This window comes from Pleurodeles waltl, chromosome 4_2 (genome assembly GCF_031143425.1).
Source record: "Pleurodeles waltl isolate 20211129_DDA chromosome 4_2, aPleWal1.hap1.20221129, whole genome shotgun sequence".
Classification (NCBI taxonomy): domain Eukaryota; kingdom Metazoa; phylum Chordata; class Amphibia; order Caudata; family Salamandridae; genus Pleurodeles; species Pleurodeles waltl.
In genome coordinates, this window is record NC_090443.1 from 875,441,975 (window position 1) to 875,469,651 (window position 27,677).

General features: G+C 42.3%; 1 protein-coding gene across 2 annotated transcripts in view; it reads left to right on the forward strand.

Annotated features, from left to right (window-relative positions):
• CZIB (CXXC motif containing zinc binding protein) overlaps positions 1-27,677 on the forward strand; it is a 75,389-nt gene that overhangs the window by 22,505 nt on the left and 25,207 nt on the right. The window contains exons 3-7 of one of the 2 annotated variants that reach the window (XM_069232649.1): positions 9,336-9,392; positions 11,538-11,619; positions 24,079-24,110; positions 25,047-25,124; positions 26,904-26,969. In XM_069232649.1, the coding sequence (XP_069088750.1) occupies positions 9,336-9,392; positions 11,538-11,619; positions 24,079-24,110; positions 25,047-25,124; positions 26,904-26,969 (315 nt within the window). The remainder of the gene's footprint in view (positions 1-9,335; positions 9,393-11,537; positions 11,620-24,078; positions 24,111-25,046; positions 25,125-26,903; positions 26,970-27,677) is intronic. The other variant, XM_069232650.1, reaches the window with a different exon arrangement.

The window sequence follows — 27,677 nt, forward strand, 5'->3', positions numbered from 1 at the left end:
GGCAATGGGAGTTTAAGTGATTTGCTCAGATTCACAGGATGTGGAGCTGATGCCGAAACTCAAAACTGGTTCCCCGGTTGCAGTTTGCAGCTCTGGCCGTAACACCACATCTTCTCCCATAAGTGTAACAAAAAATCAAGTGATCAATCGGCTAAAAAACATAAAGATAGCAAATAATTTAAAATTGCTTTGTTACTGTTTGAGAACTCAGAAAATATGTCCTCATTTTAGTATTTCAGAGCACTAACCATAATTTCTATGGGAATAAAACTGTCTCATATTAATAATTTGTAAAGGAAATACATTAGGTATTCCATTTTTGATTATATCAAGATAACCTCAGGATGCCACACTTCTGTAATGAATGTTAGCAACCTAGTTGTTCATTAGAATACTGTGGGGAGGCAGAGGTCAGGGGCATGGACTCAGATAATTGAGGCCAGGGAGGAGGGAGCGGAGGCAACTAACAAGTTGACCACGCTGGGCAGGTGGAAGGAGCAGTGGCAGTACAACAGAACATGGAGGGAAGGGGAAAGTGGGCTGTGGCAACAAACCAACCATGCAGGGTCAGGCAAGAAAGTGAGGATGTGGCAGTATAACAGACCATAGAAGGCAGATGCAGTGGCAGTACAAACATACGTTCCAACAGGCCCAGTTCAGACAGTAGACACCTGATGTTTTTAAGCCCAAAAGGGCTTTATTTTATCTGCCTCCTGCCTAAAATCTCCTCTTTTTCAATGTAAGTTGGGGAAAATCAGTTCCCCAAAATCTCCCTCTTTCGAGGTTCAAAATGTTGGCAAGTATGGGACATTGGATCACCTTGGGCAGGAGAAATGGGGTAGGAGCATGGACTCGGATAACAGAAAGCAGGAGGGAGATGGGCAGGGGTACCAAACTAACCTTACAGGGCAGACGTCAGGGGTTGCAGCAGCACAGTACACCACAAATTGGTTTTAATCCGATTGATAGCGGGTTCCTTTGGCAAATTCTTCTGTCACAGGAGATTCTTGTCCGGCTGCTTAGGCTATGTCTAGTGTTGCATATCTTTGTTTTTTTTTTTCTGTAAAAGAATCAGCATAAAGACTACTAAAATCAGTAAAAACACTCCTTATCTAAATTAACAACAAAAGAAAGACTCAGCGGTTTCATGGAAACATCTATCTTTGTCAACTTAATCATAGTAAGAAACTGTAGAAAGACCACTGAAATGAAAGAAAGAGGTATCCTCTAAGCAACCACTACTGATCTTAATGAACAAAGAAAGAAAGCAAATTAGAATATAGCCTAATCAACGCTCCCTATCCTACTTGTATCTAGTACTCAAAGAGCTCACCAGTCCTTACAGCTTATCCCTGCAGAAAGTTTACTATACCGGGGCTTCATCGCTTTCAAATCACACTTTGACAAGTTTACATTTTCAGTGCAGGCTATTGTAAGAATCCTGATTCCACTTCTGAATATTCCCCTCCTATCTGTCTCCAAAGCTTGAAAAACTCTTCGCTTCCCCCTCAACTAAAGAAAGTGAAATCTAACGACTAACCAAATCCCCTCCATGATCAAACAAAATAATCTTCCCTCCTAATTGTTCTAACAGTGGCACAAAGAACTTCAAACACAAGGTTCCGAAGGCACTCGTTTGCTGACACTACCACTGTGCTCGAAAAGTTACCTTATTTTCTCCTTTCATTGCCCCTCCTTTCGAAAGAAACCCTAAGGAAAGATCGGAAATAATAGATGGAAATGATTAGGATTCTACTCAACACTTTTAAATGGGACGTTATCTATATTTGTCTAAAAAATTGTAAGATACTTATTTAACAAATGATGCCCAATTCAACACATTACTTCACTCGCGGAAGATGCTCCACTCTACTTCCAAATCTCACTTACTCGGGACTCCAGTCTTGCCCCTGCCTTCAGTCCCCCCTCCCAAGCCACCACTATCTCAGCCCTTCGATCCTCTCGCAACTCTGAGTACAGCGTGGTTCTACAATCTCCTCCATCCTCCTCACTCTCCGGATGTCAAGACAGAGCACCAAGTTAGGTCCTGCCACTCTAAGTCTCTGAAAATACGAAGACACAGCTAGCTCCATGTTTGATCATGACACACTCAAACTCGACTCACAAAACAGTCCCCCCACCCCGCCATGTAGTATCTCACTTTCAGCTACTTTCCCTTCCTTAATGCACTCTCTGCACAATCTCAGCATATGCTGGTTCAGTCCCTCCCACTAACCATGCTTTGGTTCCCTAATTAAGAAATTACTTGAGCCACTATCCAGACTCCTCCCTTATCTCAGTGCACACACAATGCTCCCAGCATGTTCTCCATGTCTGGCAAAGCTAGGCTCTCTTCTTTCAGAAGGAAAATCCTTCTCATCCACTTGTCTACTCCGAAATGGTACTGTGACTGCTAGTTAAAGCAGCTTCACCTCTCACCTACATTGAAAACAGAATACGAGAATGATGGGCAAACACAGCATCTTGCCTGGAAGTTAAAAAAATAAATAAAAATCGGGTCCCAGAAGGTCTCCTCAAGTGATATCAGACAATGACATAAGTTCTGATTCTCTCTCCTACAACACTTTAGACACGCTGGAACGATTGGAAATTCTGTCCTACATTCTAGTCATCAAAAGACAGAGGTGCTTTACAGATTGACCCATTTTAAAATAACACTAACTTTAGCAACCTCGTATAGATTCTGATTGTTTTTACCTCCATTACTAGAATCAATTATTCTTCCATTCAGCTGATATCTTGCTCAATTGTAGACCAGTAGTCAAACACCAAATTGAAATTGCAGAAACTATCCAGACTTACAGCCTTCACTTTTCCTCATCTAAATAAACATTTTTGACACTTTAAATCCTGCACTTTTACTTTTACGTGCTCACGTGTTTTAAAATATGTAACTTGAGAATTTCGCACTACTGTGGTTAATATCCTAGAATCCTCAACTGGTTAGAAAATTAAATACTAGCAGATTAATACAGTACTTGTATATACAGAAAGGAAGGAACATTTTCAATTAAACATTTGAAAACCCTCTGTAAATGTGAATGAATTTGATTCACAAGAGCAGATCAAGTACAGCAAACAGAATCTAGAATGGACAGTTGGTGGCCTCAAATGAAGCATTGGTTGGTGCTGACAAAAAAGAGCATGCGTTAGGAATAAAAAAAAATGACAGTGATATACTAGAGTCTAGAATATTGTTTTATCTTTTAGAAATTAAATCGAGTTTAGAATAGATCTAAACTTCACATTAAAATTTTAATTTTTATATATTGTTGTGCAACTACGTAAAATATTTCATAATGTGGGTATTCATTTGATCTATTCTTGTTTCTGTATTTCGTGTATGGTTTTGAGTTTGAAATAGTAGACATTGCTTAGGTCTGGTTCCCAGTCCTCCAGTAGTGATTCAGGAGTCTATAGAAGTCAAAACTTTAAGAACTGCTACCATAAACCATTTTTTGGATACTTGAGGAAGGTAGAGACCAAACATAACCATTATCATCACACATTTTAATATTTTTTAAAAATCTCTCATGGCACAAGTGCCTAGAAAGGAGAACAGCTGAGTGTTAGCGGCAAACATTCAGGTGTCCCCAGATTACTGACGTAGGACTTTAACCCTCTGACCTATTTTAACAATATATAAATGATGACTAAATGTTCCTGCTAGTGAAAATAGCTGTGGAAGTTACAGTAGCTTCTACAGGAACGTGTAAGTGTCAAGATGGTCTCAGGTTACAGTGCTACTCCATGGTCTGATGGCTCGGTGGATTAATGCATCCACTGCTGGAATCTGTGTTTGAGCTCGTGGTGACAGCTTTAAATCCTGGAAGATCACTCTCCTTCTATTCTTCTGAAATCGTTATAACTAACTCAGATAGCAAACATTTGCTATTAAGGGCCAAGATGCCCCCCATGGTGAGCATGGGCTTTACAAAAACATGTCAGTGTTTGTTGCTGGAATAGTCAGGTGGTTAATGCACTTGCAGCAGATACATTGAAGTAAATAGCTTGTTGCATCTTTATATTGTCAAACACAGTTACTATGCCTGCTGCAGAGCACATGTAGATCTGACCTTAGAAAGTTAGGTCAATGGTTTCATGTTTCTGTTCTGGAGGGCCTGGTGTAACTTTTAGATTATATGTTTAGTGGGTTATATGTGAGCAGCAAACAGCAAAAAATTGCACGTCTCCTACAAGGCAATGTATCTTTGCATTTCATCCTTTTAGTCTGAGCACCATTAAGTTGAGTTGTGCATATTAAGACATGCTGAAACAAGTCAGAATGCAATAAGCAATATTCTTGACAATTTTTAACTATCACCCCTGCCCCAGGATACATGAATTGTGAGAGACATACTGTAATTGGACTTTCTCTGTCTTCTTTGACCTAATCTCATGACTGGGAGATGAAGGGATGGCTCATGCAATCACCCTGCGTTAGGCACCTGCTTACAATGCTATGTGTACTTATTTTGTCACCTGCTCCTGAAATAAGTAAGGAACAAGGATCCTTGTCTGGGAACAGACAGACAAAAGGGAGAGCTTCCCACCCTCAAGGTTAGCAATATCAGCAAGCAAACTCAATAAGGGAGCACTTTCACCCTGCAAAAGGAAGCCCCACAACACTCTGCCATCACAAAAGGTCAGTTACCATATAGCAGACCTCAGCCTGGTGGTAGCTGTTAATTATTCCTATTAAAGTTGTAGAGATGGCTGCACAGTACCTCCTCAGAGACCAGGAAGCCTGAGCGCCCTCACACATGGAAGGGCAAGTGAGTTCATAAAAATGTTTTGTTTCATACCAGCTGTGGCAGTGGGGCTCAAGGAGCTTGGCAATGCCCCATTTGCCCCCACCATTCGGATGCCACTGCTCCCGTCCGTTGGATCTTGCAGTGATCTTTCCCGTTGGGAGTTTGATCCTTGTACTTTCTTGGTATTTCAGTTTTTGAAGTTCTGTTTATTAACAACAGTATGGGTTTTCCAGCATCTCAAAACTTAGTTTCCTCCCTTAATGAGGACAACCTTCAATGAATGTGGTGTCCCTGGAACTCGTTTCTCACCCTACTCAATGGTTGGAGCTGTCTCCTCAAAGGCCAGACACAAATTCTACTTACTGGCATGGTGTGACCCTTATTTACCCTGCCTAGGAGGTATATGTTGGAAGCTTGTGTCAACCAAAGTGAACCTTTATTCAGAAGTGCGCAATCCTCCAAATACAATTTGACCTTTGTCCTTGTCTTAGCAGGATTTCTATAGCAGTACTCGCAGTCAGAGTAGGGCAGAGCTGTTTCTGTTCAGCATGTGTATACAAGTCAGATTTGTGCAGCCAGAGAGCCTCCTGCCGCTCACCTGCTTAAGAGAAACTGGAAGAAGCGTGTCAGGGTAGAGCCAGAAGTATGCCTGCCCACCAGACTTCATTGACAAAAAGGCTTGTATCCTTTATAATTCACTGACATCACCACCAGTCATCTCACAGCTGGGTACGCGAAGGATGTTGACATCCTCACTGTGGTTGGACATGCACTTAGAGTGTGCTTTCACGTGACCCGGGTTCCAGAGCAAGGTCAGCATGATATGTTCTTGAGGGTGGATCAGTGGTTGTAACTACAGCTTTTTCTGTAATCAAGGAGAACATATGTACCAGATTTAAGTATAAGGACTGCATGTGATTAGTAAATTGGTATAGCCAGCAAACATCTTGCTGCTCGAACACAACTGCTCAGTGGCTCATAGCAAGGATTCTCTCTATCTTGCAGCCAGTCTTTCAGCAGTAATATGCAGGCTACCATTTTCTTCAGCTTTGAGAGCCTCAGTCCTACATATGTGAGAGCAAGATGCAAATCAACCAAAATACTTAGAATGGATTGACTTTGGTGTCCATATGGTGTTCCATACAGATGTATATGTAATAATACAAAAATTAATCTGCTGAAGTCTCGAATGCCGCAAGTGTTACGTTTGTTTACAGTTTCCCAGCTTTTGGGCTAAATATTTTTATAAAAAACCAGTGCCGTTGAGCTTGAAACCGTCACAGAGTGGTTGTGGAAGTTGAAACGGCGCCAATGCCTTTTTTGTTTGTTTTATGTAAGCTTATTGCTAAACCACATATACATGCAGTTCTACTAGTGTCTGATTAGAGGAATGTGAGACAGTGTTAAATTGCATTTAGTCTGTATTGTTTTATATCCTCCTGAACTGTCAGCTAGTAACTATTGATCACTTGCCCATTAAATATTTTTTTGATTTTAATGAAAATTGTTTCTCCTTCACTAACATAGTTTGTTTTTATAGTGCATTTGTTATATTGTATGTTCTGTTGGAATGTTAATCGGAATGTTACTGTGTCATAGCGTTGGTAGAATGTTACTGTTTGAAAAGGTTAGTGATTCTATTATCTGGTGAAGAGAGGAGCAGCAGCTGTTAGCGGAGGCTTGGATGTTTCTCCTGTATTAACCTGACAATGTGTACTTACCAATAAAAGAACAGTTTCCGTCTTCACCTCACCGAGAGCCTCGTGTGGAAGTTCTTCTTTGTAACAGCATTGTTGGAGCTGACCCCTTATCCAGGGTTATCCCCTAACTTTTTGCCTTCTTATTCCTATTTGTTTCGGACCTGTTTTTGTTGGCTTCAGGACTCTGTGCACTTTACCATTGCTAACCTGTGCCAAAGTACATATGCTTTCTGTCTAAAATGTGTTGGTGATTGGTTTCTTCATGATTGGCATATTTGCTTTACTAGTAAGTCCATAGTATAGTACACCAGGTCTGCCCAGGATCTGTAAAGCAAATGCTGCTAGTGGGCCTGCATCATTGACTGTGCCACCCACATAAGTAGCCCTGCAAACATGTCTCAGTCCTGCCATTGCAATGTCTGTGTGTGCAGTTTTAAACTGCCATGTCGACCTGGCAAGAACACCCAGTTGCCAGGCCCAAACCTTCAGTTTTAGTGCCTGTAATTCACCCCTAATTTAGGCCCAAGGCAGCCCCATGGGCAGAGTGCAGTGTATTTAAAAAGGTATGGCATGTACCGATGTGCTTTACATGTTTTAATAATGAAATACTGCAAAATTCGTTTTTCACTATTGCAAAGCCTATCTCTCCCATAGGGTAGCATGGGGATTGCCTTGAAATATCTTTTAAGTGTAATTTCCGATTGGGAGCAGATAGAGATATGGAGTTTCGGGTCTCTGAACTCAGTTTAAAAATACATTTTTTGGTGAAGTTGGTTTTTGTATTGTGAGTTTGAAAATGCCACTTTTAGAAAGTGGGCATTTTCTTTCTTAACCATTCTGTTCCTCTGCCTGTCTGCTGAATACACACCTGGGTCAGGATGTCAGTTGGGCTGTTTGTATATATTCATTCTAGACAGTCACAAAAGGGAGCTGATGTGTGCCCTGCATATCCTGATGGGTCTTCTTGAGCTAGAGTGCTTGGAGGAGCTGACACTTCCACCTGAATAGGGCTGTGCCTGTCCTTTCACAAAGCAGTCCCCAACCCCCTGGAGTGTGTCTGGTGCCAGGGCAAGGGACAACAAAGTGTGCACTACAAAGACTTCTCTTTGAAGGTTGCCTACTTCAAACGCAGAAATGGGTATAAGTACTGGACCTCTGACCTCACATAGAGCACGTCTGGACTGAGGACATTCTACCTGGAAGAAGAGCTGGATGCTGTAGGAGGGACTGCCACGCTGCCTGCTGCTTTGTTGTGCTGGCCTTCTGCTTGCTGCTTCTTTCCTGGGAGGGAAAGGACTGGGCTCTGCTTTTTATATCCCGCTTTCTAAGGTTCTCCAAGGGCATGAACTGAGCTTGTCTCCTGTTAAGAAGTCTCCGGGACATCAAAGACTTAATCTGGCTGGGCTCTTCTACTGGGAGTCCTGGCTTGCCAAGTGGTGCCAACTTCAGTCACTGGGCTATTGAAGTGTAAGCTGGTGACCTGAAAGAGAAAATCCATGCACCGCCGCAGCAGAAATATCAATGCAGCACCTGTCTCGCGGCTGCAGAATCGACACAGTGCCTATTTCTCAGCTTCTCCATCAACACAGAGCGTCTAGATTTTCCACGCATCGTCCTTTGGGCATCAATTTCTCATTGACCCCGCACCGCAGTAAGGAACCGAGGCTGCGTGTCTGGACTTCAACACATCGCCTTTCCTGCTAGGAAGGAATCAACGCATCACCTCCCTTGCTCAGTAAGGAACAGACTCATTGCTTTGCTTTTCGGCACCTCACTTCCCTTGTGGCCCACATTGTCTTTGTTTTTGACGCATCTCAGGTAATTTGTGCTAAAAAGATACAATCATTGATTCCTATGGATTAAGATGCATTTCAGCTTTTAATAATGTATATCTTTACTTGTCTGTGTTGGATTTTTGTTGTCTTGTTCTTGTTTTATTCAGATAAATATTGGCTAATTTATTAGATTGGTGTGGAGTCCTTTTTGTAGTGTTTTCACTGTTACTGTGTGTTTGTGTGTGTGTACAAATACTTTACGCATTGCCCCTGATATAAGCCTGACTGCTCTGCCAAGCTACCAAGGAGGTGAGCAGTGGTTATCTTAGCTGTGTGACTGACTCTCTTACCCTGATTAGAGTGAGGGTCCCTACTTAGACAGGGTGCAAAACACTGCCAAGAACAGAGCCCATTTCTAACAAACATATATGATAATATATGCTTGTAGAGAAACTACCTTCATGGCAACAGATTGCCTGCCCAAACAACGGAGCTAAGGTCTGCCCTGAAGCCAGGGTTGGGGCGATATATTGCACCACTTATTTAAACAGATGATCTCCTCTGACTAACTGTAAGCTATAGTACAGAAGCCTCAACAACCTTTCGATCTGGAATCTACTGTTTCTCTATATTCTGTGTAGTCTACCACACATCACTAAATTGATGGGTTCTGTATATTTGATGAATTCGATGTATTATTTATTGCTTAAAGTAATTCCTAAATATTGATTTACTTTTTTTAATATCTGAATATATACCGGATCTCCTTAAATATGCGTTTTCTGGTGAGGCATTTATGTTTTTTTAGTCTGGTCTCCAGGTATGTGGGTGACAACTATTGTCTTTTCCTTTTGTGGCAGTCTAGTCTAAAAGTAATTGATGAGAAGAAAGTAGATCATCTGAAACAATATTCTCTCATCTTAGTGTCTCGAAGACAGGGTAGGATGCAGTCATTTGTTTTGTAACTTGTTTAATGCTCAACTTGCTTGCTGTCTTCTCAGGTACTTCACACCCGTCTTCAGAAGATGCTCAGGCTAAGCCTTTATTTCACTTTGTTCTAAGGCTTGCATTTGTTTTTATTCTAGTTCAAATGTGGAAATTGTTCCGAGGTCTCTGAAAGATGGCAATACATTACATTAATGGTAAGTGTCTACTGCTTTATCACTGCACATTTTTCTTTTTGTTGAGTTGTGCTACTAAGTTCACAAAAAAAGTGGTCATATGTTATGTGTTTTGGGTAATGTAAGTGATGTAATGTAAGTGTTTAGGCCTGGGTTAACAGTGCAGATGTCTAATAGATCTGGGTTTTTGCTCTACTTCCATCATCCGGCTGCTTTCTTCGAGGAGCCTCTTTCAGCCAATGGCTTGAGATTTTGTCATCCGTATCCCAGATCAGCCTACAGATCACATCTTGTCTCAGCCTAGAGGAGAACTCCTTTCTTAACTAATGCCCTTGATTTTATGGGTGAATCTTTCTGCATCCAGTGTCTTGTATTGGAATTCATGAGGGATGGCTCTTTGTTGATGCCACTACCTTTTTCTTCTCATGCATCTTTTTTGTTGCCTCCAACCAATCTCGCTTTCACCTGTGTATAAATTCCTTGTTGCTCCCACGCAATTCTTCTGTTATTCCCTGAATGGTATTTCTCCTGTCCTCGCTATTCTGTCTCCCACCCATTCCTTCCTCTTTCCTCTGTGGAAGCTTCAGGCATCTTCTCATCAGCTGCACCGGGCTTGGAGTTTTTTTCTTAACTCTATGGCAAGGGAGTCATCCCGGCTTCTTTCCTCATAGAAACAGAATTATATTGAAAGCTCACTTGCCTTCCTTATACTTCTGTTTTTCTATCAAGAGGAAATCATAGTTGGGTGGAAAGAGAGCCTTTAACGTAGAACTTCCTTTCTTTCTATGTCATAGAAACAAAAGAATGGCTCTAATGAAGGCTCCCTTGTCATCCAGTTTTAACTATAAAAACAAAAACACTGTAAAGAAGGCAAGAGAGCTTTCAAAGTAGCCTGGTTTTGCTTTTTACCTTAATGTGGAAACCTGGTGTTTGCATGTGGTAGCACTTTAAACTCAGCCCAGTTGGCTACTAGACAGAGAACAGTGCTGTCACTTGTGCCACTACTGCATTCCTTGCTGTCACCATCTTGCCTTATTTCCAATTTGAGATCGAATCGCTGTGCTGGGAGAGCAGCGTAGACGATTTCTGTGTTTTTTACTGTTGTAATTGCTCCAGTTTGTATATTTGCAACTGCTAAACTTGTAAGTTGTAGTCATTTTAAAGTGCTCCCTAAATAGAGTTTTCACAATATATTAAACTTCACGTACTCATGTAAAGCTCTTCTCCGATTGAGTTTACAAAATACATATATGAAATGAATATGTAATAAGTAAAAAAAAAAATTAAAAAAAAAAAAAGCGGCATGCCCAAAACAAGGAAGAAGAAGAAACATCATACGGCCATTCAGCGCAAAGAGGCAGGTCAAAAGAAAGAAAATAGGTAAAAGGTATATGGGTGATCTTGCAATAATCCATGTAATAGGGTCAGTTTCCAAGGCGGTAACAAAGCAGCCTCAAGACGGGACAAATGTAGGGCATTTCCCTACCAAATCAAGGGACGCATTAAAGTGATGGGTGTGAGATGAGCGTTTTTAAAGCCCACAGAATAGATTACAACATGCCAAAAAGAGCAGCGCTTGCTCGCTGCTATGCTCGACTGAAAATGTGCAACATAAGAGAGAGCAAAATGTAGCATGTTTCCTAAATGGCTATCTTTGCTCTTCTACTAATAAATTGTATCAGAAAAATAAGTTGATTGCATAGTTAATAAAACCATTGCATACAGCTAAAAATGTGCTAACATTTCATACAGTAATATCAAGCTACGTTCAATTAAGAACTCTTTTTTTAAAAATATATTTATCACTGGCTAAAATATTAGGTAATTAGGAGAGGTAAGTGTGTTACATGCGATTCATTTAATGTCGGTTTATAACACAGTTTGTATTATACTAATAATGGATCAATCGTCTGATTGTGCAAAGGGAGTGTTTTACCTCAGTTTCTGGGGAGAGGTTATTTTTTCTTTTGTTTTTTCTTTTTTAACAACAAGGTTGTCCTCCTGAGTGCCATTGGCATAGTGCAAAGAGTTCTTCTTAGGTCTTCAAGATGCTTCTTTTTAATTTATAATTGTATCATATTGTATCATATGTCTTGTCAGCCTTTTCGGGATTATTGTAATTTATTACATATGATACGCATAATATGACTGTGTTTTTGTTGTTAGGACAGTGTCCCTCTCAAGGGAGGTAGAGGAAGTGCAAGCATGGTACAGAAATGCAAGCTGTGTGCCAGAGAAAATTCCATAGGTAGGTCATTGATTTATTTTGAGATTTAATTGAAAAGATGAAAGCTGGAGTTAAAGTAATTGTGCACAGTATGGGTTGTCTCTGGTTGCAAGCTCTTTATCATAGTGGCTACATGCCTTAGGTGGTGAAATTGAACTCAACAATTCCTTAAGCAGATGATTGTTAGAGGTGATTGGTTGGTCCACAAGCCATTGTTGTCTTCAATGATGTTCCATATGGAAGCTCAAGTCAAAACACAAAAAGAAGAGTATTGTTACTCATCTATTTGTTCTTCCTCCACTCCAGTTTAACACAGGTCTGTCCATTTTTATTCTATTTCTCTTACCTCTAAGAAACTGTTGTACTACGGAGTGTTTTGGGTGAATGTGTTTTTTTTTTTTTTTTTTTTTTTACCACGCTGCTGTGACCTCTTCAAAACTTTCAATAAGCAATACTGCCAGTCAAGGGAATATTCTTTTAATCTAATTTGATCTACCGATTTGCTAAATCAGGAGTTTCTAATTCACCAATGTCGCTGATCATGTCAAACCATTGCACACAAATTACAAACATTTGTAATTCTAAAATACAAGAATGTATTTTCTCATGTAGCCTGCAGCTGGGTACCATGCATCTTGCCTGTGATCAACAAGAAATACATTGCTGCATGTACCCAAGACCTATTTATTCACGACCCGATGAAGTCTTTAGTGACTCACCAAGTCTCTATTAAAGCTTTTTGGACAGAATCTTGTTGTTGTCAGTAGTGCTATTCCACTTTCTTCACATGGTTACTTGACATTTATACAGATAGACTTCAATTTCAATAATACAAGATCATTCACCGAGACCGCACCAACAAGTTGGGAGGAGGAATAACCATCATCCATAAAGAGCCATACAGTGCACCACCACTGACTACACCACCACCCGCATAGAACACCTCAACTTCAAGCTACACATAGATGACAACACAACTATTGGAGGCACCTTCGCATACTAACCACCGGGCCTCGCTCCAATGTCTGCAACTCCACCGCAGGCTTCATTGCACCTGTGGCCCTGAACTTCAAGGACTACATCTTCCTCAGCGTCCACAACTTTCACATCGAAGACAACAACAACACCACCCACCTCCTCAACAATATGAGCAGCCTTGGACTAACTCAGATCGTCTGCGTCCTCACGCACACCGCAGGGCGTGTGCTGGACCTAATCATCACCTCCAGCACCCACGTCAAATGCAGCCATGTCACAGAACTCAGAGGGACTGATCATTCCATCATCCACTTTAGCATCTCCTGCCCTCCCCCACTGTCATCCCCAAAATGGCTAGTACCACCCCATTCTCTCCCCCACTGCAGCAGGAGCAGAATCTCTGAGACCAGCTGGATGGACGCCCTCAACACCTCCAACCCACCTGCTGCCACCAACCTGGAACAGGGAATTAAGAATTTCAATGCCTGGATCACCCACTGTGCCACCAGCGTCGCCCCATCAAGAGACAAGCAGAGAAGATCCTCCACAATGGCCAGCTGGCACACAAATAGTGGGAGCAAACAGCTGGAGAATAGATGGCGTGCCAGCAAGGACACAGCCAAAAAAGCAGTCTTAAAGACCTCCCTCAACCTCTGCCACCACCTACTTAGGGCAAAAAAGAAGACAGCCCTAGCCGCACACATCGAAACCAGAGCCAAAAACACCAAGGAACTTTTCAACATCATTAAGGAGTTCTGCAACCCATCTGCCAGTGAAAACCACATCAGACCCTCACATGAGCTGTGCGGCAACCTCAGCAATTTCTTCCACCACAAGATTGCAACCATGCACAGAAACTGCGAACCCCAGCCTACATCCATGGTCTTCGACACCATATCACACCATAAGCTGATCAAAAGAATCCACCTCATCGGAATCCAAGGGGATGCACTCAGATGGATCACCTCTTTCCTCACCGCAAAAACTTAGCAGGTCCCCCGACAACCCTTCCCCTCCAAACCCAAGGATATCGTCTGGGGTGTCCCTCAGGGATCATCCCTCAGCCCCATGCTCTTCAGCGCACATATGACTTCACTGGCGAACATCGTCAGATCTCACAGCCTCAGCATAATATCCTACGCAGATGACACCCATCCCTCACTGATGACAGCACCAGAACCAACTTCCATAGATGAATGACCAGCATCACCGACTGGATGAAGAACAACTTCCTGAAGCAGAACACGGACAAGACAGAAGTACTAATCTTCTACAACAACAGGAACCCATGGAGCAACACCTGCTGGCCCTCCGACCTGGAACCCGCACCCATATCCACCGACCATGACGGAAACCTCAGAACCATCCTAGATAACAAGCTCATGCTGAAATCCCAGATCAATGCAGTCTCCTCAGCTTGCTTCCTCACTCTGCCATTGCTATGTAAGATCTTCAAGTGGCTACCCCTACACACCAAGTGGACCACTACACAGACCCTCATCACCAGCCAACTGGACTATGGCAATGCTCTCTATGTAGGAATCACCGTACACCTGCTACAGAGACTTCAACCCATACAGAACACCGCAGCAGACTCGTCCTTGAAATTGCCTGAAGAACCCACACCACACCCCACCTCTGAAAACTCCACTGGCTCCTGGTACAGAAGAGATGCCAATTCAAGCTGTTGACACACGCACACAAGGCTCTACACAACCAAGGACCCGCCTACATTAACCACCATCTGAACTTCCACCAACCTTTGAAGATTACGCTGCGCCTCCCTATCACTGGCTCACATTCCACGCATCTAGTCAAGCAGGAGTAGAGGAAACGTATTCTTCTACAACACAGCAATGACCTGGACTGGCCTCCCCAAGCAGCCCTGGACCATCGCCTCACTTCTGGAATTCCGAAGGACCCTCAGTACCTGGCTGTTTGAATTAGTCGTCTCTCAGGCCCTGCAAACACCTGGAACCCTGTTGGGTGATTAGCAGCACTATATACATCCTGATTGATTGAATAACTATGGCCCCAGGGGTCAGAAAGGGGTGGGGACGGGTAATCATTGCTTGCAATGCTTGCCTTCCTGGGCATGGTAGACAAAGCTCTGTAATGGTACTCCCTGACATATAATTTCCTATTTTGGCTTTTTCTGCCACCTTTATGCCAATGATATAAAGATAATATTATCTTTTTATGCCACGTTTACACCAATGATACAAAGATAATATATTTTCTGTCTTTTATACTTTCATAGCCCACTTTCAAATCATAATACCCAACTGCCTTGTGATCTTCCAGCACAAGAGGGTACTCTGAAACCTGATGTTTAACTCATCAAAGACGAGGTTGATTTACATCCCTGCAAACCTTTTGATATGTAATATAAGTATGAGTAAGAAGGCTAACCCTACCTTTGACTTGGTGTGTGCATCTCCACCCAGAACTGTTGGCTGACCATCTTTTCCAGAATGATGAGTCCAGGTCTAACCAACCTTACAGTAAAACAGTTCAGTGTATTTTGGTTGGTGTTGATGACACTCCTCAGATGGATACTATAGTCTATAATTCAGTTGTAAGGCCATTTAAAAAAATACTTTAGTAAAACCCAGGATTTAAATGGCCTCACTACCCCCCAGATGATGGTGGGATACATTATTGACTATTATTCACTAAGAAACCAGTTTCTGAAAGAAGGGGAGCTACAAGAACTGTGAATGTCAAGTGGATTCCACTAATTACCTATTTTGCAAGCAATTATCTGTCGACTGACTTAACCACAGTCTTTCAATGGCTGTACGTTTAAAACCCTGTCCACTGCCTCTGTTTCACACTGTCAGATGACAAACACCCTAGGAATGAGTGAACTGGATTTAGACAAAGTCTTTAACTTTGCCACGAGGACCCTCCTCAACCTTCAGACACCTGCATCTACCTATTACCTAGACACCGAGCTCGATGACTCTTGCCCCTACACATGCCCAACCCAGCAGGAGCCCACTACTAATACCCACTCTAAAATCCTTCCCCACCTGGGTACTGTTGTAAAAATGTATACACAAGTTTCATTTCGAATTTGAATGTTGCAGTGTCTGATCTATCATCTCACCTCTCAATTATGCCACAGAATATATTTGTTTGACTTAATGTCACACTTCCAGTTGTTCTTTGTGCCACCTTATACTTCTGTACAGACATTCTGCAGAAAGACTGAACAAGTGAATACATATAAATAAAATTACACTTTGAAAGCACAGAAATTATCAGCATAAATAATTGCTGCACGATGAGCAGTCGGTAACCATGAATGCAATGATGATTCCATTTTAGAGGGATGACTGCTCCATGGAGATGCAAGTTCATAATCATTATGTAATTGAGCATATTAGCAGCCCCCTTACTGCCACACCACAGACCTGTTAACTTATCCACAGTAGCTTGCAAGGCTACATTGATGATGCACGTGATTGTATGGAGTCATGCAGTGCTGACATTCCCTGACAAAGAACTCTGGGTCAAACTTAGGAACATTCTTATTGACCAGGATAGATCCACATTTTCAAAACCCCTTGTCAATCTGCCCGCACAGTGTGACACTGGATTACCACCACTCTGTGAAGTTGTAATTGTTCCCTATGGATGCTTGAGTAAGAGTGGAAATTGACAGGCATCAGAAGCTCACAGGCCCAGTGGCCTTATGGCTACAGGGGGCATGCCTAAATGATCTTAATAATAGGGCGCTGTCCTTGTAGATGCTGCCATAACTTTGTATGGTTATCAGACTGGCCTGCAAAGACAGGACCAGACTTGCTTGCCTCCAGTTGGTGGTCCAGTGATATGATAACAAGAGAAGACAGTCACATCAAACCTCCACTGCTTATGCTTCTACCTTTTGAACTACAGAGTGACCTTTATTCACAAGGAACATTTTTATGAGTCTTGATACATATAGACTTTATATAGCAACAGAGTTGGCAAGTGTCTTCCCAAAACATACCAGCTTACTTATATAATAGTTACTCATGTACCCATTTTGGCCATTATCTGATCTCATTGTATACGGCTCCCTCCCACCATGCCCGCACCCCTTTATTGTTCATAATCATCCCGTATTTCAGCTTTCTAGCTCCAAGTATTGAGACACACAGGTATTGTAAAGCCAGAGTTAACACAATAGAAACCTGTGACACACATCTATGGCAAACTCCTACTAGACCTACCAGCAGCATGGTGTTACAGTAAGCATAAACTTCAACCTGTCATATAGACATTGTCGTAGACCATAGCAACATATTTTACTTAATAACAAGTAAATTCTTGGGCAGGTATTAAGTATTGAGAAGTATGTTGGCATCAAGCATTCTGAAACATTCCAAAGACGCTGAGTGCCACACAAAACCCAGAAATAGCAAAGTAATAACAAGCATGCAACATCTGTAAACTTCCAACCATAAATTATCAAACTGATTCAAGTCACTCTTCACATACCTCCTCAGAAATTATTGCCATGCATGTGTAGAAAATAAATAACTTGCATTATTGATATAAAATCCATGCGCTTGCACTTGCAAGATGTGTGCGAAGTATGCAAGGAAATCAATCTGTTAATGAAATGCATGCTTTGAACTGAATCACAAGCATAATGAGTGCCCGTCACATCTAAAAAGATGTTTTCTTTTGACATCAAGCCTATTGGCTTCAGTTTGTTTTTCACAAACCTATATCTCTGAGCATTCACTCTGCTCCCGTAGGTTAGAGGTCTTTAAAACTGTTTTCTACAGGTTGCCAGTCATCCTTTTCCATATCCACCAGAAGACAGAGTTGTAGAAGCCGCACATAAGTACCAATATATGAGTAAATGTGCCCTGTCTATCAAGGTGCCAGCCTATTCAATCTAATTTTCCATCTCAATAGCACTACACATGGGGACTAACTGCAATATATAAAGCAAGATTGCAGTTGTAGCTGGTTCATGATTTTGATCAAATACACGTCCTTCATAGTGAGCTGTCCAGTGAATCTCTGCCAGCCAAAGCATCAGTAAATATTGAAGAACTGGGCTAATATTGAATGCCAAGTGGCACTTTCCCAAAGAGGAAATCCGTCTTTAGGAACTGCACCAACTGTAACGATAATACAGCCGCACACATGGCTGTTAAATCAACTGTGTTGCAGGAAAGGTACTAGCACCATTTGCCAAGAATGGGTGAGCCATTCTGTGAGAAATATGGCAGCACCAAATCTCTTGCCATTTCCAGGGGCCACACCAACTCTGGTTCCACCCCTAAAGGCGCATTAGGACTCGCCTAGGAAGGGTGGCCACTCTGCAAGGCACAGGTACCCCCACAGGAGAGGCTCAAGAACAGTGCCCACACCAGAATGCCAGTGAAAGTCTGGTGAATGAGACTCGGACTGCCGGATTACCAAGACCAAAGCCCTTTGCCTTTGTCCAGGCTTGGTGTCTCAGTGGACTAATACATTCATGTCACCCCTAAGGTAGGCCCTAGGTAGCCCATAGGGCAGGGTGCCTTGTAATTAAAATGCAGGACATATACTTTTATGTTGTACACGTCCTGATCGTGAAAAACTCCAAAATGTGTTTTTCACTACTTCAAGGCCTCACCTTCTCATAGGTGAACATTGGAGATTCTGCTTTACATTTAATACGCTGTAATTCCTAATTTAGGAGGAGTAGATATGTGATGTTTAGTACCTATAAAATTGTAATAATAAATCCTTTTTAATGGTAAAGTCTGATTTATTGTTACAGTTTTGAAAATGTCACTTTTAGAAAGTTGGCATTTTCCTGCTCTTAGCCCTCTGTGCCTATAGCCTTTCTCTAATACATGTCTAGGCTGGGTGACCGCTGGACTTTGTGCATTCTGTCCAGACAGCCACACATCGGGGGATCTTAGGTGTGACTGGTGGGCCATCAGCATCCTGGTGGCCCATCCTGGGCAGGATGGGAGGGAGGAGCTGACACTTACACCTGACTAGGCAGTGTCCTGCTTTAACACAGTGGGCTATGTAACACCCTGTAGTGACTCTGGAGTCAGGACAGGAAGAAAGCACCTCTGTGCATTTTAACGACCCTTCTCTGTAGTCACCCCCACTTCAGAGGCACAACTGGGTATATATACTGGACCTCTGACCCTACAAAATCAGTACACTACTGGACCTGTGAAGAACTCTGCCAGGAAGTACTGCTGTGCTGCTACAAGGATTGCCACTCTGTACTGCTGCTCTGGAAGAACTGCTTTTCTGCTGTGCTGTCCGAAAGCCTGCTGCCCTCTGCCCTGTGGAGGAAGGACTGGATCCATCTCACTTGAACCCAGAGTGACTGTAAGGGCTTGCTGGCTTGCCTCCTGTTCTTTTGAAGTCTTAGGGACACAAAAGACTTACAACTCATCATCAACACCACCTGGACTTTGCTTGCTGCAAGTCTTGCCCTGCCAAGTTGTGCCAGTCAAGTCCTGGGCCCTTGGAAGTGGGTACAAAGTGCTACACCTGCCAGAACCTGGGCATTGATGCTGTTGCATTTATTTGAACCAACACATCACCGCTGTGAGATTGGGATTGACGCATTACCGCTTTTGCAGGGACCGAACCGGCGCATCGCCTCTGGGAACTACCACTTTGGAAGCAACGCATCACCTCCACTGCGTGGAGATGATCAACACATCACCCCCTCAGCATGGATTAACCTGGCACATCGCATTTGGAACCTCCATACAAGGACCAGCGCTTGGCTCAGTGGAACCGATGCATCTCCGCAGTTGCATGGAGAAATCCGGCACAACGCCTGAACTGCTTGGGGACTATCGAAGCATCTCGTGCTGCGATAAAGACTAAGGTACTTTTGCTCAGTGGGCCCTGCTTGGGTCCTGTAGCCGGTCTGTGCTCCATCACGGGCTGTCTGAACTCTTGACTTTGTCCCGGTCCAGCGCAACCAGATACCCTGGTAGGCCCTTATTGCTTCTAAGCTCTATTTTCACACTTATTCTTTAAAAATTAAAATCTTGACTTCTACTTTTCGGATTTTTGTCATTTTGGCTTTACTTTATTTATAAAAATATAATCTATTTTTCTAACTTGGTGTGAATGCTTTTTGTGGTGTTTTCACTGTGTTATTGTTTGAAGTGTTGCACGAATATTTTATACATTTCCTCTTAAGTTAAGCCCGACTGCTCTGTGCCAGGCTACCAGAGGAGTGAGCACAGGTTAAGTTATGGTGTGTATCTGACTTACCATGACTAGGACTGTGGTTCCTGCTTGTACAAGATGCATACCTCTGCCAACCAGAAACCCAATTTCTAACACAGATTTTTTCTCATCATCCCGAGTGAAGCAAAGAAGGTCACCACAACATGCCCTGTTTGTTTGTTTAGCAAAGAGAAGCTGGTTGTCAACTATGAAGTTGAGATTTTTGGCTGAACACGCATGAGTAAGATTTGGGACACCAAAAGGCAGACCTATCTTTTGTGTTTTTGCCCCAAAAAAATAATTTCGGTTTCTATCCCTATTAAGTGTGAGGCAGTTAGAAGACATCCGTCCTGGCACTAATTGCATGCATTGACAGGAAGGTAGCTGTAAGTGAGAGGTTCTTGGTGACTGTGAAATAAATTGAGTCTTTTGCATATAACATCACTTCCTGACCGAACAACCAGATGATGAAGATCCAATGTCGAATGTAACTATTGAATAGTGTGGGGCTGCTGGGGTATCAGAATGAATACAATTTGAGTTCTTCCAGTCAAAAAATAACTGTTTAAGATGCCCTTGTTGAAGAGGCTGATGATCAAGAAAGGAGATACTGTACAAAAAGCAGTAGAAGAGTCCAGGAGGACCAATACAGCTGGTCGCCCCTGATCAAGAAGCACCTTCATGTTATTAGTCACCTCTGAAAAGGCTGTTTTGAGGCTGTGACCAGAGTGGAATCCTGACTGGCCAGGTCAAGAAGTTTGTTAGAAATGGGGTCTCTAGTTGGCAGTCGGTTTGAACCCTATCACGGCGTCATGAGCAACAAGACCAACAGTTCAGGCCTGCTGGGGCATCGCGGGCCAGCTATGTTGTCGGGAAGACCCGCAAACAGTACCTTGGATTTGTAGGGCGTCGTGCTCTTCGTGGTGAGCTTCGTAGAGCGGTGTCGCTGATGTCGGGGTATCTGTTCCAGAGTCGGTGCAGGAGTATTCGGGCTCTTGAAGTCACATGCCCTGCGGATCGAACTCTGGGCTGGTGAAGTCAGGTGCGCCGGCGTTGATAGCATTGGGGCTGTGGTGCAAAGCGTGACGATGCGACATGCGGTGTCCACAGCTCATGGTGCAGGCAGCGGCTCGGTGATGCCGTCCAGCGGCGTCTGTGAGACCAGGGCTGCGGTGTGAAGCGGGGCGGTGCAACGTGCGGTGTCAACAGGTCAGGGTGCGGGCAGCGGCATCATTGTTGCAGAAGCGCTGTTGTTGGTAGGCCCAAGTCAGCTGTGCGGGACGGGATGGTGCTTTGTGACCCTCACGAGCGTTGTCCACAGGCCACGGTGCAGACAGGGATGCCTGATGACGACACTGGAGTCGATGGTGCTGGCGTCGGAGGACTGGGGCTGCGGGATGGTGCTTTGTGCTCCTCACGAGCGGTGGCCACAGGCCACGGTGCAGGCAGCGACACAGGCGTCCGCAGGAGGCGTGGCATCTGGGATGCCCAGGCTGCGGTGTGAGCAGGCGATGCCATAGTGCGGGGCCCACAAGTTGCGGTGCGAGCAGCGTCGGTGAGACCAGAGCCGCAGTGCGAAGCGGGGCAGCGCGACTCCGTGCATCGTCGGCAGGTTACGGTGCAGGCCAGCAGCATCGTTGGCGGAGTTCCTCTTGAACAGCACAAAGCACACCGTTCCCAGTGCTGCAGGTCGAGGAAACTGAAGTCTTTGGTGTCCCTGAGACTTACAACAGGAGGCAAACTCTACTCCAAGCCCTTGGAGAACTTTCTCAAGCAGGACACACAGCAAAGTTCACCCCTTGCACTCCTTTCAGGCAGAAGCAGCAACTGCAGGCCAGTCCCGCAAAGCAGCACAGCAAAGGGACAGTACTCTTCCTACAGCTCTTCTGCTCTTCTCCGTGGCAGAGGTTCTTCTTGATTCCAGAAAGATTTTAAAAGTCTGGGGTTTTGGGCCTTCTTCTTATACCCTGTTCTGCATTGAAGTTGGCAAACTTCAAAGCAAAGTCTCACATGTTTGCATGATCCTTCCTTGTCCAGGCCAGGCCCCAGATGCACACCAGGGGGTGGGAGACTGCATTGTGTGAGGGCAGACACAGTCCTTTCAGCTGAGAACACCACTCCTCCCTCCCCTCTAACTCAGATGGCTCATCAGGATATGCATGCTACACCCGCTCCCTTTTGTGTCACTGTCTAGAGAGGTGCAAAACTGTCAAACTGACCTAGACAGACAATCCACAAACAGGTCGAGTCACAGAGTGGTTTAAGCAAGAAAATGCCTAAAAGTGGCATTTTCAAACAGGCAATTTAAAAACCAACTTCACTAAAATATTTATTTTTAAATTGTGAGTTCAGAGACCTTAAACTCCATATTTTTATCTGCTCTCAAAGGGAGTCTGCGCTTTAAGGATATTTAAAGGCAGCCCCAATGTTAACCTATGAGAGAGATAGGCCTTGCACAGTGAAAACCGAATTTGGCAGTATTTCACTGTTAGAATATATAAAACACACTAGTATATGTCTTACCTTAAGCATACACTGCACCCTGCCCCTGGGGCTACCTAGGGCCTACCTTAGGGGTGCCTGACATGTAGTAAAAGGGAAGGTTTAGGCCTGGCAAGTGGGTGCACCTGCCAAGTCGAAATGGCAGTTTAAAACTGCACACACAGACAGTGCAGTGGCAGGTCTGAGCTATGTTTACAGGGCTACTAATGTGGGTGGTACAACCAGTGCTGCAGGCTCACTAGTAGCATTTCATTTACAGGCCCTGGGCACCTCTAGTGCACTTTACCAGGGACTTACCAGTAAATCAAATATGCCAATCATGGATAAACCAATCAAACGTACGATTTACACAGAGAGCAAATGCACTTTATCACTGTTTTATCAGTGGTAAAGTGCCCAGAGTCTTAAAGGCAACAAAAACTGGTGAGAAAAATTAGGAGGAAAAAGGTATAAAGACTGGGGATAACTCTGCAAAAAAGGCCAGGTGCAACACATTTAATTAAATTCCAGGAAAGAAGATAGTTGTTTATTTAGTGCCTTTTACAGCGATTTAGCCAGCAAGGGCAGAAGTGAGATAGATCTAAAATTACTCAGTGTGTTCACGTCGGGGATGATGCACGTTTTCCTAGGATAGGGGGGCAGAGCAAGTGCAAATAAAAGAACTAGACACATCTCTTAAAATAGTGGTAATGGTCTCTTTGCCAACAGAGAAGATGCTGGCAGGGCCTATCTGAAACTTTGCAAGAGGTCCTGAGCCTCATGTAAGGATAGTTTAGTGAACTGTGTCAGCTGCACCTAAATCACCAACTCCAAGTTGCCAGTAAGTACTGAGAGAGAGAGTCTATAGATGGTTGAGGAGAGAAGGAGTCATAAATCAATATTTTATTCTGGAAGAACGAGGTGACATTGAGACAAAACTCTATGGGGAGAGAGTGGTATCTTGATGGAGTAGGTTGCCAGAGCAATGTGGTTTCTTCCAATCACAAATATCATTTTCAATGCATTAGGTGATTTGATGATTTATTTTAAAGTACACCACTCTTTTTAGTGGACACGTGAGGTGCTGATAACTCTTAATTGCAGCTCTATTAACAAAGCTAGAATTGATATCACAGGATTGCCCCTTTTAACAGTTTGCATTTACACCTGGCCTCTATTGATGCGTCTGCAAACCAAGGTGCAGAAGGAGTTAACTTGAAACAGGGTTGTTTCAATTTGAGAGGTGCAGGCAGGTTGAAGAGACCCAGTTGTGGAAATGCTGAACTGCAAACGACATTTCTTTCATTTCTTTGCCAAGGGTGATTTATTCCCACCAAGACCCTAGAGAAGTTCCTCTAGTTTGATGAGCAACCAAGCTATAACAAAACAGACCTCTGAGCCTTAGTGTACTGAAAGACATATAAGTGGGTTGTTATGCTTTGTATTCATTGGTATGCATTACCGTGGGCGTAAAATCATCATCCTTTTGTTCCTGTCTGAAAACAGTCTGATATGTGTATCTGCATTTGATGTGGCAAATTAATTCAATCCAGTAATACAGCTGTGGTCATTGTGACCATTTGAGAATCAAGATTATGTGTTATGAGACCCAATAAGAGTAGTGAATGAGCTCTGATGAACGTGGAGATTCGACCAATGATTGATATAGATCGTCAACCACCTGTCAAGATCCTGTTACTACCCTCTAAAGCTTGGCATGAGCAGAGGATGGAAGTGTACAAGAGTCAGCTTCTGTTATATGGGCACATATTTCTGTTATCAACATACTTAATTGTGTTTAATTTTTTCTTCTAGATATATTAAGACAGACCATGAAGCCCTACAATGTAAGTTACTTTTGCAAGAATAAACCATGTGCTTTAGTATATCAAAATGGTGTTGTTTTAGGTTAGTTTCTTACTTAGATCTCTAATGGGTGATTTTGGGGACACATATATTATTCAGTGAGAGCAAAGTTTAAAATAATTGTGCCTTGGCACATTACTGAAAAGAAATATTAAGTTGCAGAATGACACATTTTAAATTAAAATGCTTAAAAAATACAAGCGTGACTCGTGTAGCACTATTGCATCAATAATGAGCTTATGTGCATGCATAGTTAAATAGATGGGGCTTATGTTCAAAACATCGGCTTACCTGTTTACTTGTGCATCTTGTGGATATTTATTTGTAATATAAAATGGCCCTTACGTCCTAGAATATTCAAATGTGAACTAACATGGAAAAATATTTTCTTTAAGATATGGTTTCAAATTACGAAAGTAGAACAGATGAGGCATGTTCTGCGCTTGCCTAAAATGCCGCAACCCTGTAATGTCATAGACCCCGGTTTTCCCGGTAAGTCTACATGGGAATGATATAATGAAGAAACACTTTGGAATTTACAAATTAGAACATTTAAAATGTAATTCTTCTGAGGAGAAGAATTATGGAGTTTGTCTATTTTTAAGAGACACCCCCCTCCCCCACACTTTTAGTTTAAGAAGAACAAGTGGAACTGTTCTTAATCAGTTAAAAAAATAAAAGTTGTGTTAATTCATTCGTGTGGATCATGATGTAGGCTAGAGGATAGAATTTACACATTAGTTTCTGTGACAAATAGGATTGTTTTGTTGAATCTATACATTCAATGTTCTTTACCCTACACAGTGTTTGGCAAGAACAACTTATTGATTGTTTTGCTTTGAATAGCAGTGTCAATATGGCAGTGACAGTCATTTGATATGCAGACATTTAAATAAAATCTAAATTTTACTTCTTAGGCTGAAGACAGTGAAACATTTAAGACTATTGTTGAGTTTGAATGTCGGGGGCTCGAACCAATTGACTTCCAGCCACAGGTACTTTCTTCTTGGCAGCATACACGTTAGCATGGGTGCTGCCTCATTTTGAAATGGCCAATGGACAGTTGCACTATAGTAATTTTTGTAATTCATTGCTCACTTTGACTAGATTTGAACTACAAGACCTCATAATTAAATGTGTCTAAGACTTATACCAAACTATATAGCTGTCAAATCCTTCGTTAAAGACGGTGTTTTGATACAAATGTGATGTATTTGCACTTTAAATTGTATACTACAAGATTGGTTACCTACTAAATAAGAATAATAATTCCCCATACCCAAGTGTTTTATCATGCCACTGCTCACAAATAGACCTTTCCCTAAATGCACTATCAATAGAATTCTTTACTAAACGTATTTTATTAGTGCTGCACAAATTGTAAAAATCATGCTTCACACTCAAATAAAAAGCCGTACCATCCTTCATAACTGGTGTGATAAAGATTCCTTGTCTGAGAAAGGAATGGGAAGCTCCATAATGACAAGGACAATGGCCCGAGTAATTTTAAGAATTGCTTAAAGAACCGTGGTTAAGAGAAGGTTATCTTACCTTTCAGAAAGAGGTGGTCCGCATGGAGGTGCATGATGCATCTAAAAGCACTGTTTTGTCATTGTTTTGGTGGTTTGATGTATTTTATCTAAATAATAAAAATTGTATTTCAAGAATTTCCTGCACAAAAATCTTTCGAATTGAAGTAAATTAGTGTTTGGTCAATGGGGCATGTTTTTAATACACAATTGTAAGTTGGAACTGGGGTTCTACTTACAATTCTGCTAAAACAGAATGCAATAACTTTCATCTGTCAGGACCAGCATAAAAAACCCATTTGAAAAGCCACATTTGAAAGTCACCAAATCTTCATAATCTCCATATGAGTACTCCTGGAGGCAAACTTAGCTCTACTTATGTCCTCTTTTGTGCATCTTGTCTCTTTGTTAGCAGCACCATAGTGGGGTTTCAACTTAGTCCCATGCACCGCATCTTTGCAACTGTTGCTTCCCCACGCCTTCTCAAACATTTGTGGTCATGCTCTATTTTTATATACCAGTTTCTCCAAGTTCATGCGGTTTTTTATACCCATTTTACAGCGTGTCAAGAGTGCCTATCTTCGCGATTTATATCTTTTTTTCTATAAAAATGGCAATTCTAGGAAAAGTGTAAAGAATCATGTGGCTGCCATACCTGCTCCTATTACCAAAATAATCATTTTCCGGTGTGGGTCTTCTGACTTCTCTTATCACCTTTGAGATGTTTGCAGTAATTTACTTCCAGTATTCCCTAATATCGGAACAAATTCGGATCATATGATATGAGTTGCCCTCTTGTTTATTTGTACCCTTTTTAATATCTGGTCTAGTAAATCAGCTAAAGTATAACGCTGAAATGGCTCATACAAACTCCAAATGATAGTCCCCTTCCCCCCTTTCTGGTGATAAACTGCTTCAAGTATCAAGTAAGTGTTTCCATTTCATTTTCAAACTGTTCCTCTGATAGTATTATATAGCTATGAAGAACGTGTCCTACCAAATTTAATATTAAACGTGAAATGTCATTCATATCTTAAAATGAAATAAGTATGACTACGCGTGCCGCTAAAATATGTATGACATGGTACATAAGGTAGGCACACAGTCCTTTTGTTACACCAATTTGAATGTGTACAAACTAAACAGGTGGTCTCCCCTGAAAAATGTTCTGCTCTTTTCTCGCCGTGAGCATTTTACTGTAATAAAATTCACAGTTCCAATTCCTTTTTCACCCTTTTTTTTCAGGCTGGATTTGCAGCTGAAGGTGCAGAATCTGGCACGCCTTTCCATGAAATTAATTTGGAAGAGAAGGTACTGTGCTATTTTGCCATTGTTTATTCTAATTTAGGCAGGTCTACACTTGCCACAGTTCGGTTCTATATGTTTTCAACAGAAAATATATCTGAAGAAATTGGTTTTCACAATTTTGTTTTCATCGAACCCTTAATAATTTTTCTGCAAGGATGGCTTTCACCAGGTTGATGAAAACAATGTGGTGAAAGTCTTTCTTGTAGAAAAATGAATATCTTTTTTCACCTACCCCCCTCCATTTAAATGTCTTGCCCTCCTCCACTTGTTCTTCACTGTTTTTCTACTATACCTTACAGTTCTTTCCCTTATGCCTTCAACACTACCCCCACCATTCTCTATTTCAACCCCTTTTTTTAAACTTACCTGAATCGCGTTCTCCTTTTTGTATTTATTAAAATACTAGTTTACCTTTCCCACAAAAAGTGGGAATGTCATTGTGCCATTTCTCAAAAACAAAGTTCCATAGCCTGATTTCGACAGCCTGGCTTACTTCATTTTGGAAAATCATCATAATGAAATAATACTCCACAGATCTTCCTGAATGCGGAACCTTTTTTTCTATGCAACTGTTCTATTTGACTTTTTTAGTGGTTAAGCGCTCTTTCTTTATTTCCAAGCTAGTACACAAATTAGACCTTATCTTTGGTTCGCACAGAAAGCCTTCACAAATAAGGATGCATTTTGCTAAAGAATCGTTCATAATGAATG